The sequence below is a fragment of the Ictidomys tridecemlineatus genome, chromosome 3, assembly GCF_052094955.1.
Source record: "Ictidomys tridecemlineatus isolate mIctTri1 chromosome 3, mIctTri1.hap1, whole genome shotgun sequence".
Lineage (NCBI taxonomy): Eukaryota > Metazoa > Chordata > Mammalia > Rodentia > Sciuridae > Ictidomys > Ictidomys tridecemlineatus.
In genome coordinates, this window is record NC_135479.1 from 126,477,457 (window position 1) to 126,490,276 (window position 12,820).

The window sequence follows — 12,820 nt, forward strand, 5'->3', positions numbered from 1 at the left end:
ACTAACGCTTCATTATCTGAAGTCAGCATATTTGAGGGGGAAAAAACTTATTTTGACCATTTTTATTTATTCATTCACTAATTCTGCAAAATTTTTGATCTCCAACCTTGTGCCAAGTGTAGCTTAAGTACCTGAGATACAAAAATAGATAAAATAATGTCCCTGGTCTCTGGGATCTTACATTCTACTGGGAGAACAGACATAGGATAAAGTAAAAGTTCTATAAACTATCTCCCTATTTTATGTATAAAGTTATGTTGTGTGTAATGATGCAAATAAAATCTTTAGTATATTAACTCTGTCCCTATAAACAGCATTATGAGCTTATGAACTGAGTAATTAATAACAAACGTAGCAATTAGGATGAGCCACTTTGTATTATACATGCTTCATATATTAGCTGATTTAAGCTTTTTAAGAACCCTATAAGATATGTGCATTATTATTATCTTCATTTTATAGAGGAACAAATGTGGGACACAGAGAGAGATTAAGTCCAAGGTTATTTATTTAATGAGTGTTATAATTAGGATTGGGACTGCAGTAGTTTAAGCCCCAAGCATCTAGCTCTTGACTATTAAACTCTACTGTCTTTTTAAAATTGACATTGTAACAGAGTTTCATTTCTCTCCTTGGGACTTTTTATTATTTATTTATTATTAATTTTTTATTTTTATTAGTTATACAGAATAATGGGTTTCTTTGTGACATGTTTGTATGCTCATGTAACATACTTTGATCATTTACAATCACCTTTATGAAATTTTTTATGTTTTCCCACTAATAATGTATCTGAAACATTCTTATTTCCTCAACATACTAGATAATTTTTCCATGTTCTGTACTAAAAAAAATAACTGAATAATTTGACCATTTTCTATTTCTGACACTGAACCAAATGAAATAAATGTTATCTAGTGTCAGCATTTACGTCAACTTTTATTCATGTTTACCATTATTTAATTTTGTATAACAAAGTCCAAAATAAATTATTAAAATATTGTTTTAGACCTGCCTTCTCTAACTTCTAAAAAATCAACAATTTAATAGCAAAATTTATAAGTTCCAATTTATCTAATTTTTGAAAATTGCATTAAAATTACTAATAGAGGAAAAAGGAAAGTAGAATAATAAGAACTACTGAAACTAGAAACCAGAGACTAGTTTCTATAGCATCTAGAGTTACAAAAGTGGACTCAGTGGTACACACCTATAATCCAAGCTACTCAAGGGGCCACCACAGGAGAATCTTGAGTTTGAGGCCAGCCTGGGCAACTTAGTGAGACCTAGTCTCAAAATAAAACATAAGCAACACTGGGGATGTAGCTCAGTGGTAGAGTACCCTTGGGTTCAGTCCCTATTACCACACATGTGCATGCATCACACACACACACACACACACACACACACACACACACACACACACACAAAGGAAAAAAAAACTATATGAATTTGATGATTTAGTAAATCTGATTTTACTTTTCTTATGTTTACATCAATATAGCATATATTCTTTTAGGACATTAATTTATTGATATCTTTTTCTTTCTTTTTTTTATAGTATACTGTATGGAATTTTGTTCCAAAAAATTTATTTGAACAATTCAGAAGAGTGGCAAACTTTTATTTTCTTATTATATTTTTGGTTCAGGTAAGCTTTATCACTTAATGGATTATTGTTTGTAAACATGTTTTCTAAAAATATGTCTTAGAAAAGGGAAAAATTACATTGTGTTCTTAGGTATTTGACCATGGGATCATTTTTTTAAAATATTTATTTTCTAGTTTTCGGTGGACACAACATCTTTATTTTATATTTATGTGGTACTGAGGATCGAACCCAGCAAACCGCTGTTGAGCCACATCCCCAGCCCATGGGATCATTTTTTTAAAATAAGAGGTGTCACAATGTAGTCAAAGAATAAATTCTCTAAATCATATCTAGATTTCTAAAAAATAGCCTATGGATTTTAAGATCAGTTGTATTTTGTTTCATTACTGATGTACCATAGAGCTGATAACTGAAATCTAAGCTAAGATATAACCTATCATAGTTCAGAATCCTGCACAGAACATATTTTGGCTGTTAATATACAGTGCATATTTTTGGCACATGCCTACCTATGGAATCATCTTTGAATAAAGTGAAATTCTTTTGTTTTTTTAATTTAAGTTTTATTTTAGCTGGATATAATGGTTCATGCCTGTGGCCCTAGCTGTTCAGGAGGCTGAGGCAGAAGGATCACTTGAGCCCAGGAATTCGAAGCCAGCCTGGACAACATAGTGAGACCCCCATCTCAAATAAAGAAATTTTAATTTCAAATTTTTTAAACAGTTCTACTTTTTAAGAATCTCCAGGAGTACAGAGTCTTTATTCAGGAGAGCCTTTTCTGTTCATTATAATATGGTTTGCCAGTTTCTAAATCTTGACATTATACTTTTTCTTATATATCCCAATTATCAAGAGAGAAGCCTATGAAATCTGAGTATAAGTCAAGATGTAAAAATAGTGATTATCATTTTCCTTCAGAGATTATGCTTTTAGGAGAAAACTTCATAAATTTCTTTCATTATGGCATTGAAATTTTTTAATAAGCTCTTTACTTTTCTCTCAGTAGAACCTGGGATTTCAAAAGAAAAATTTAGGGTTGGATTTGTAGCTCAGTGGTAGAGCCTAGTATGTATGAGGCACTGGGTTCAATTCTCAGCACCACGTTAAATAAATAAATAAATAAATAAATGGTATTATGCCCATCTACACCTAAAAATATATTTTAAAAAAAGAAAAGTTAATACTAGTCAATCATTTTAATGCTTTGAGAAACATTTACATTTTTTTAAAATTGCTTTTCTTTATGAACAGAGTTCAAGGATCTCCTGATTTATGTCAAGAGAGCATGTGTTTGGTTTTCTTGGAAAAGTGAGAAGTCATATTAGCCATATCCAAATAGTATACATGGCTTTGTGAAATAACTAGCTAAGATCAGGAATTTAGCATATCTGTGAAATAGAACAAATTTAATTGCCCTATTCAGAGTAAAGGAACAGTAATAAGTCATAAGGCCCCTGTTCTTGCTAACCATATGTAATCACTGCTGTAAATACTTCTTTACTTCTCTAGCAACTTATTGAAACCTCAGTTGTATGATTTACATTTTAATTACAGCATCATTTTCTTTGCTGTCCCCCTCTGACTGCTGGATAGAACAAAATTGCTTGTAGCAAAAACCTTTTCCATACTCCCATTCCTAGTTCTCACTTCCCAGTGTTGAGTTTATTCTGAATGAGAGGGTAAAAATTACTGACACATTTATCAGCATTTTTCAAGATGTGCAAATAAATTGTAAAACAAGATCTGAACAGCTATAGCTCCACTTCTGGGCAATATTGAAGAAGAACTTAAAAATACCCTGTGTGTTAAGAAAGCAGAGTGACTGAGTCCACGCTAGCAATGTATGTGGGTATACGATACAGATTTAAATATTCTACCAATCCTTATATCATAGCCAATAAGGTGAAGTTGTGAAATTATAAATTAAATTATACTTGCTGCATAATAGAATGAGATTTTAGATGTTAATAGTATGATGTACATGGTATAAAATAATAATACTCTGCATTCTTTTTAATCTAGCTCATGATTGATACACCTACCAGTCCAATTACCAGTGGACTTCCATTATTTTTTGTGATAACAGTAACCGCCATAAAGCAGGTATGAAATACTTTCTATTATTGTTGTTTTCATTCAGTTCATTTAAGTTGCTAAATCTTTCCACAACAAAGTAACATTTATTATCCTGAAAAGAATTCCATTTCTAAAAAAGCATAAATTTGTTTAATATATAATAAAATCAAACTGTTAGCCAGTCTATTATATTTCGGGTACCTGATGACTGATAAATGATTACCATTATTAAAATGTTGCTCCTTTGACACAGCTAGGAAGCATGTAAAAACAAATACTATATGTACAAGCCAATTTATATATGAAACAGTTTATTATAATCATCTTAGTTGAATCTGGTGATATTTAAAGAAAAATAGTTCGAAGGAATATGTTTACAGGTAGTAAAAAGCATACTTCTGGATTGAACATTTGTGAATAAAAGTTGTATAGTGCTTTCTTAGTTTTTACAACTATACTTTTATGTAAAGTAGCACCCTAACGAAAAAAGTTTCAGCCAAATTATGAGTTTACATTAAAATCTAGGTGTAGAGACACAAAATTATAGGATAAACATACTAATTAAGAAATAAAGACTTCTTTAAAATGTCATGTTGTTATAGCTAGCACTCTCAAAAAGTCTTGACAGGCTCTCTGATTATACAGAGATGTGATCCCTACCAACGGAGAGAGTTAATTGACTTATCTAAATGTGATGAACTTTCATTTTGTAATATATAGGGCTGGGCACAGGGTAATCCCAGTGTCTTGGGAGGCTGAGGCAGGAGGATTAGGAATTAAAACCCAGTCTCCAAAAGTTAATGAGACCCTGTCTCTAAATAAAATGTTTAAAAAAGGGCTGGAAATGTGGCTCAGTGGTTAAGTGCCCCTGGGTTCAATCCCTGCTACCAAAAAAAAAAATAAGAAGAAGATGTAAGAGATAAGGTATAGATGGACATGAAAATAAAATTGACAAACACTTTGGGATGAAGTATGTTTTCTATTATGTAAGGAGGATAAGAGGAGTCTATGGATTAACAATTAAATTATGAATCTAGTGTAGCAAAGAATATTGAGCCACAGCTCTTAGTTTGATTTCTTTCTTTACGCTTCTATCAAGGACTAGAATTGGTGCATGTAATTCAGTAAGCATTCAAATCATTCTGTACAGTTTTCCAGATGTAATTTTTCTCATCAGAGTAACACGTATTCATCCCTTGTACCTCTTTTATATATATACTTTCCTCTTAAGTGATTTCATCTAGTCTGGTGATTTAAAGTATCATCTGTATGTTGATAGTTCTCAAATTTATATCTATCTTTAAACTATTATTTGAACTTCCAACACATGTACAACTGTTTACACAACAGTTCTGCTTATTATGTCTTACAAGAATCTCAAACAGAACTCTTGATGTTTTTTCTCTAACGCTTATTAAAGTTTATTAATGGCTCTGCCATCTGTCCACCGCAAACCTTGGCATCTCCTTCTTTGACTATTTTTGTCCCTAGCTTCAAGATCTACCTCATTAGTCTGCTTATCATGATCTCTTCCCTGGACAATTGCATTATTCTTCCAATAGTTTCTCACTTCTACTCTTGCTCTCCTGCTGTTTCCATATAATAGCCAAATTGATCTCTTAAAATCAGATAATACCACCCTCCTATTTAAAACTGTTCGGAATTTCTTGTCAAACTGACCAAAACACTACCCATTTCAATGATCTACACAGATATACAGTCTAGTTCCTGGTTCTCTTTATTTCCCATTGTTTTTACATATACTCACTGTCCTCTAGCCGTACCCTTGTACCCTTCTCTTTGTCCTCAAATGCAGTAAGCATGCTCCTATCCAAAAGCTTTATGACTTGCTGCTGTACTCTTCCTGGAAAGTTTTTCTACCAGGTAATTGCATGGCTCAATTCCTCATTTTACTTAGATACTTGAACTTTGGCTTTTCCTGGTCATAGCATACCATTCCCTAATGTTTTTTTCCATCTTTTTTCTTCATATCATTTATTCTGACTTGGTGTTCTGTTGAATTAATGTTTGCTTAAAGTTTATCATTTTCATTCAAATGTTTAGCTCTCTAAGGACAGAGACTGTTTTATATACTGGCTTATTTCCAGTGACTGAATGAGACCATACACCTCTATGGGCTTTTAAATATTAGCTGAATAAATGAATAAATTAACCTATTGAATATTTTTAAAGCAATGTAAAATGTTATTATATGTCTTGTCCTTATTTCTCAGTATATATTGGCCAAATATGAACTGCATTTAATTGGAATTTGATACCATTCATGAAGTGAGTTGAAAAAAATTATGGTATATACCTATCCATAAAACAATCATTTAGTATAATTATAATAATAATTGACATCCTGTCTTCTTCTAAACTGGGTTAGGTAAAAATGCATAAAATCTAAAGTAAGAAACAGGGAAATTATACTTCAAACCTGAGTTAGTATGGTTATTGCTGTTGTGAACTAAATTTTTAAAAATTTTTTTTTCATTGTAGATGAACACAATACCTTTATTTTGTTTGTTTATTTTTCTGTGATACTGAGGATCAAACCTAGTCCTCACACATGCTAGGCAAGCACTCTACCACTGAGCCACAATCCCAACCCCTAGAACTAAATTTAAATGAGAATTTCTTGACACCTAATGCAAAAGAGGAAATATATAATTTTCAAAGAGAAAATTTAACCTATAAGGCTTTTCTGCCTTTCTCAAAGCAAATTTCAGGACTTGAATTTTTCTGTTTTGTAATAACTATTCCGAAGTTTACTCATTTAATAAACAAAGAAAGTACTTTCTTCGATATATTATTCAGTCTTTATGTCTGTCACTATAAATCAAGAGAAGAAATTCAGAAAAATTGTAGAAGTGAAAGTTGCTACGATCCAACCTTATTGGTATTCTTTTCTTCTCCCTTTTTAGTTTGCTTTTGCTTTTTTCGCTTTTGCCAAAATAAGAAAGACTCCATTACCAGTTGTTTGTTTTTAAAATTTTCCCATCTGTATATACTTGTCATATATTCTCAAGATATAGTGCTCTGGTAAATAAGATGGTCTCTACCTTTTAGGAGCTTTAACTCCATGAAGTAGGAAGGTAAGACCAAATACAAAAATAACCACATAGAGTGGTAATAAGATATACTAGATATGACTGTTCAAAAAAGTGATGTAGCACTTCATCTGGATGATCAAGGAGGATTCTGTGGAGGAATGTTATTTAGTTGAGTCTTAGAACATGGATAAAATAACAAATGAAAAATGTTAAGGTAGAAACAAACTCAAAGACTCAAATGAGAGAAAAGACAAGACCTATTTTGGGGAATTATAAGGCTAATTAATGTTTGAGCCTCTTTAGGAAAATACTAAGAGGTAATAGTAGAAATTAACATAGATACTAAATTAAGGAAGCTATAAGATTCTTTGCTCTAAGGTTTGGGAGTCACCAGGGATTTTGAGCAGGATAGTAATTTAAAACAATGTTGTATGAAGATTGATCTGACAGTAATACGTACAAGGAACTAGAATTTATAAACTTATATTAGAAAAGATATTGCCTTTATTATTATAGCTTTGCTGTTAATGTCTTCCTACTATAAAAGTGTACTTTTTGACGGTTTCAGAAAAGATGTTTTGACTCCATTAAATTTTTCTCAGATTGACATATCTTAGCTTAAATGGGGCCAATATAACTTAGCCTATCTATCTAAAGTGTTCATATAGGCAAGGATATTTTCCACAAACGATAATATAAAACATAGTCTATAATTCTATACCTTACTTTCTGTCACTTAATGTTATCTCTTAAGTGTCATCTCATTATCTGTACTTATACTTTACCTTGAGTCCTTGATTAAATAGCACAGAAAGTCTTTTCTACTTAAAAAAAAAATATGTTCCTTAACATCAAAAGATTCTTGGTGAAATATTTGTCTGTTTCTCTTTCTAGTAATGACCTGTATAGTCTACCCTGTTTTTTATGGTACTACAGATTGAGCATTCTTTATCTGAAATGGTTGGGATAGAATTACTTTGGATTTCAGGGTTGGTTTTTTTTTTTCAGATTTTTGGGATATTTGCATGTGCATAATAAGATACCCTGGGGATGGGACCCAAATCTGAACATAAAATGTATTTATGTTGTATATTCACTTTGTAGTCTTGGCTTGAAGATAACTCTGTACAGTATTTGAGATATTTTTGCACATGATATTTTACACATGAGATCAGGTGTGGAATTTTCCACTTGGGGCATCATGTCATTACTCAAAAAGTTATGAATTTTGGAGCATTTTGGGACTCCAGTTTTCAGGTTAGGGATGCTCAACCTGTAATTATAATTAATTCTTTTGGTCTATTGTTTTAAAAAGTGAACAGAGTCAATCTAAGTTTCAAAATCTTCTTTTTTTTCTGTTTATAGTCTTTAATAATACAGTGTGATTTTATGTTTTGTAATTAAAATAAAATATTATTTGTACATTAAAGTGATAGAATTTAGTGATGGAATAGTGTTAGGAAAATAGGAGTCAAGAATATGACTTTGCAAGGTCTGGGGATATAGCTCCATTGGTGGAGTGCTTGCCTTGCATGCCCCCCCAAAAAAAGAATGACTTTGTAGATTTTTGGCATGAGTCAAGTTAGGAAATATGGAAAATGCAACAAATTTTGGGGGAAATATCCTAAATTTAGTTTGTAAGATATTTATGAGAGAGGTGGAATCCCGCCAGCCAAGCCCGCACTGACCACCGGGCTGAGTACGGGATTTTAGACGGGGAAGGAAGCGGTACAGTCCCATCCCCCACAGCGGACACTCCACCAAGGCAATCAGCAGCCAGCATCTTGAAAAGCTGAAGTATCCACTGCCACTCTCCGACAGATTGCAAACAACAAAACAGGTGTGTGGCACTCAGCCCATCCCCCATTCATCGGGAACTCTCATAAAATCTCTCCTAGGCTTTCCGGGGGAGTGAGTATCAGAGTGAGCCTGCATAAAGACTAGGGGGGAACTAGAGGCACCTGACCTGCAACCCCCCCTCCCCATCTGCAGCCAAAACGAAACCTGTCTAGCTAGCGCTGGGGGAGGGGCAAGCAAGAAAAATCAAAAGGACAGAGTACCTGGGATCCCAATTGCCAACTGGGGGACCCCGGAGATCCAGGCAACTGATTCACGCGGCCTGCCCTGCGGCTACAGAAGGCGTGGGAGGGAGTATCAGAGTGAGCCTGCATAAAGGAAGGAAGCCGTACAGTTCTATCACCCGCAACGGAAACAAAACAATAGAGTGCCGGGGTTCCCAATAGTCACCCTCCACACCCAACAAACGGCAGGCCCAGAGTACAGTTTGAACTGCTGAGCACCATCACTCAGGGGAAATCTGGTCTAGCAGGAGAAACCAAGATTAGCAGGAGAAACCAGGAGGCTAGAGGCAAGGCCCTCGAGACTGGGCAGCTGGAAGCTGCAGGCCCACCAGCGACAGTTCACTCACTGCCCGCGTAGCTGGGCGGTAGGAGAACACCCGCCCGCAGGCAACCGATCACCCGCCCGCGGCCTGTGATACTGGGCAACTGGAGACCGTCCACCTGCCGCGACAGGGAGCTGAAACCAAACAGAGACAGTCCAGTCACACCCCCCCATCAGGACACCCCGGCAAGGAACTGGGGCCGGTCATAGCAAAGTAGTGTCGTCACTGGAGCTCGGACGTCGGAACTTCCTTCACAGCGGAATCCACGTTAGCAGGCATAGTTTAACAACACAAAGGAGAGACATCAGAGTAATACAGAACCAAAACAAATCTATAGAAGAGAGCAGAAACACGACAATCAAATAGAGCTGGAAAGCAACAGGGACAACATGAGAAAACAAGGGAAAAAAGGAGTACAAACAATGCAAGACAACTTAATTCTACAAGAGGACATAGAAACATCAGAAGCAGGGATAGGGAAAGAACTCAAGGCATACCTAACTCGAATGAAAAGGAATATTAGAGAAGACATGAGACAGCAAGTCCAAGAAATAAAAATATATTTTGAAAATGAATTAAACAAACAAATTCAAATGGCAAAGAACGAGCTCTACCAGGAGATAGAGATCTTAAAAAAGAATCAAACAATAATCCTAGAATTGCAGGAAACTATAAACCAAATTAAAAACTCAAACGAGAATATTACAAATAGACTTGATCAAGTAGAAGTCAGAACATCAGATAATGAAGACAAGGTTTATCAACTTGAAAAGAGTATAGTCAACACAGAAAAGATGCTTAAATCCCATGAGCAATCTATTCAAGAGATATGGGATGTCATTAAAAAACCAAATTTGAGAGTCATCGGGATAGAAGAAGGCACAGAGATTCAAACCAAAGGAATGGACAGCATATTAAATGAAATAATTGTAGAAAACTTCCCAGAGATGAAAGATGGAATGGATTGCCAAATCCTGGAAGCCTGCAGGACCCCAAACATTCAAAACTATAATAGACCAACTCCAAGACACATAATTATGAAGATAGCCAACATACAGGACAAGAAGAGAATATTAAAAGCTAAGAGAGAAAAGAGACAGATTACATTCAGGGGTAAACCAATTAGGTTAACGACTGATTTCTCAGCACAGACTTTGAAAGCGAGAAGATCCTGGAACAATGTATTTCAAACGCTGAAAAATAATGGATTTCAACCAAGAATACTGTATCCAGCAAAATTGAGCTTCAGATTTGACAACGAAATTAAAATCTTTCACGATAAACAAAAGCTAAAAGAATTTGCAGCAAGAAAACCAGCACTGCAAAGCATTCTGAGCAAAATACTACAAGAAGAGGAATTGAAAAATAGTGCCCAAAACTAACAACAAGAGGTATCTCAGTAAAGGAGGAGGAAAATAACCAAAAGGTAAAACTAGCCAAACTAAAATAAATAAATTAAGAAGCATGACTGGAAGTACAAATCATATCTCAATTGTAACCTTAAATGTTAATGGCCTAAACTCACCAATCAAGAGATATAGGCTAGTAACCTGGATCAAAAAAACAAATCCAACAATATGCTGCCTTCAGGAGACTCATATGATAGGAAAAGACATACACAGGCTGAAGGTAAAAGGTTGGGAAAAATCATACCACTCACATGGCCCTTGGAAGCAAGCAAGGAGTGGCCATACTCATATCAAATAAAATCAACTTCAAACCTAAGTTAATTAAGAAGGATAAAGAAGGACACTATATACTGTTAAAAGGGACCATCCACCAACAAGACATAACAATTATCAATTTGTATGCACCAAACAATGGAGCTGCAACGTACATAAAACAAACGCTCCTCAAGTTCAAGAGTCAAATAGACCATAACACAATAATTACGGGTGACTTCAACACACCACTCTCGCCATTAGACAGATCCTCTAGACAAAAACTGAATAAAGAAACTATAGAACTCAACAGCACAATCAATAACCTAGACCTAACCGACATATATAGAATATACCAACCATCATCAAGTGGATACACGTTCTTCTCAGCAGCACATGGATCCTACTCAAAGATAGACCATATATTATGCCATAAGGCAACTCTTAGTAAATATAAAGGCATGGAGATAATACCATGCACCATATCTGACCATAATGGAATGAAATTGGAAATCAGTGATAAAAAAGGAAGGAAAAATCCTACACCACATGGAAAATGAACAATATGTTATTGAATGATCAATGGGTTACAGAAGACATAAAGGAAGAGATAAAAAAATTCTTAGAGTTAAATGATAATACAGACACAACATACCGGAATCTATGGGACACAATGAAAGCAGTTTTAAGAGGGAAATTCATTTCCTGGAGTTCTTTCATCAAAAAAAGAAAAAAACCAACAAATAAATGAACTCACACTACACCTCAAAAACCTAGAAAAGGAAGAACAAAACAACAGCAAATGTAGTAGAAGACAAGAAATAATTAAAATTAGAGCAGAAATAAAAGAAATTGAAACAAAAAAAACCATTTAAAAAATTGATAAAACTAAAAGTTGGTTCTTTGAAAAAATAAATAAGATAGACAAGCCTTTAGCCATGCTAACGAAAAGAAGAAGAGAGAGAACTCAAATTACTAATATACGGGATGAAAAAGGCAATATCACAACAGACACTACAGAAATACAGAAGATAATTAGAAAGTATTTTGAAACCCTATATTCTAATAAAATAGAAGATAGCGAAGATATCGATAAATTTCTTAAGGCATATGATTTGCCCAGATTGAGACAGGAAGACACACACAATTTAAACAGACCAATAACAAAGGAAGAAATAGAAGAAGCCATCAAAAGACTACCAACCAAGAAAAGCCCTGCACCGGATGGGTATACAGCGGAGTTCTACAAAACCTTCAAAGAAGAATTAATACCAATACTTTTCAAGCTATTTCAAGATATAGAAAAAGAAGGAGCTCTTCCAAATTCATTCTATGAGGCCAACATCACTCTGATCCCAAAACCAGACAAAGACACTTCAAAGAAAGAAAACTACAGACCAATATCTCTAATGAACTTGGATGCAAAAATTCTCAATAAAATTCTGGCGAATCGAATACAAAAACATATCAGAAAACTTGTGCACCATGATCAAGTAGGATTCATCCCTGGGATGCAAGGCTGGTTCAATATACGGAAATCAATAAATGCTATTCACCACATCAATAGGCTTAAAGACAAGAACCATATGATCATCTCGATAGATGCAGAAAAAGCATTTGACAAAGTACAACATCCCTTTATGTTCAAAACACTAGAAAAACTAGGGATAACAGGAACTTACCTCAACATTGTAAAAGCTATATATGCTAAACCTCAGGCTAGCATCATCCTAAATGGAGAAAAACTGAAGGCATTCCCTCTAAAATCTGGAACAAGACAGGGATGCCCTCTCTCACCACTTCTGTTCAACATAGTCCTCGAAACACTGGCCAGAGCAATTAGACAGATGAAAGAAATTAAAGGCATAAAAATAGGAAAAGAAGAACTTAAATTATCACTATTTGCAGATGACATGATTCTATACCTAGCAGACCCAAAAGGGTCTACAAAGAAACTATTAGAGCTAATAAATGAATTCAGCAAAGTGGCAGGATATAAGATCAACACGCA

General features: G+C 34.5%; 1 protein-coding gene across 8 annotated transcripts in view; it reads left to right on the forward strand.

Moving 5' to 3' along the window:
- The window catches only part of Atp11b (ATPase phospholipid transporting 11B (putative)), a 116,946-nt gene that overhangs the window by 17,367 nt on the left and 86,759 nt on the right, over positions 1-12,820 (forward strand). For all 8 annotated transcript variants that reach the window (XM_078043713.1, XM_078043712.1, XM_078043717.1 and 5 more), the window contains 2 exons: positions 1,562-1,651; positions 3,635-3,715. In XM_078043713.1, coding sequence (XP_077899839.1) covers positions 1,562-1,651; positions 3,635-3,715 — 171 coding nt within the window. The remainder of the gene's footprint in view (positions 1-1,561; positions 1,652-3,634; positions 3,716-12,820) is intronic.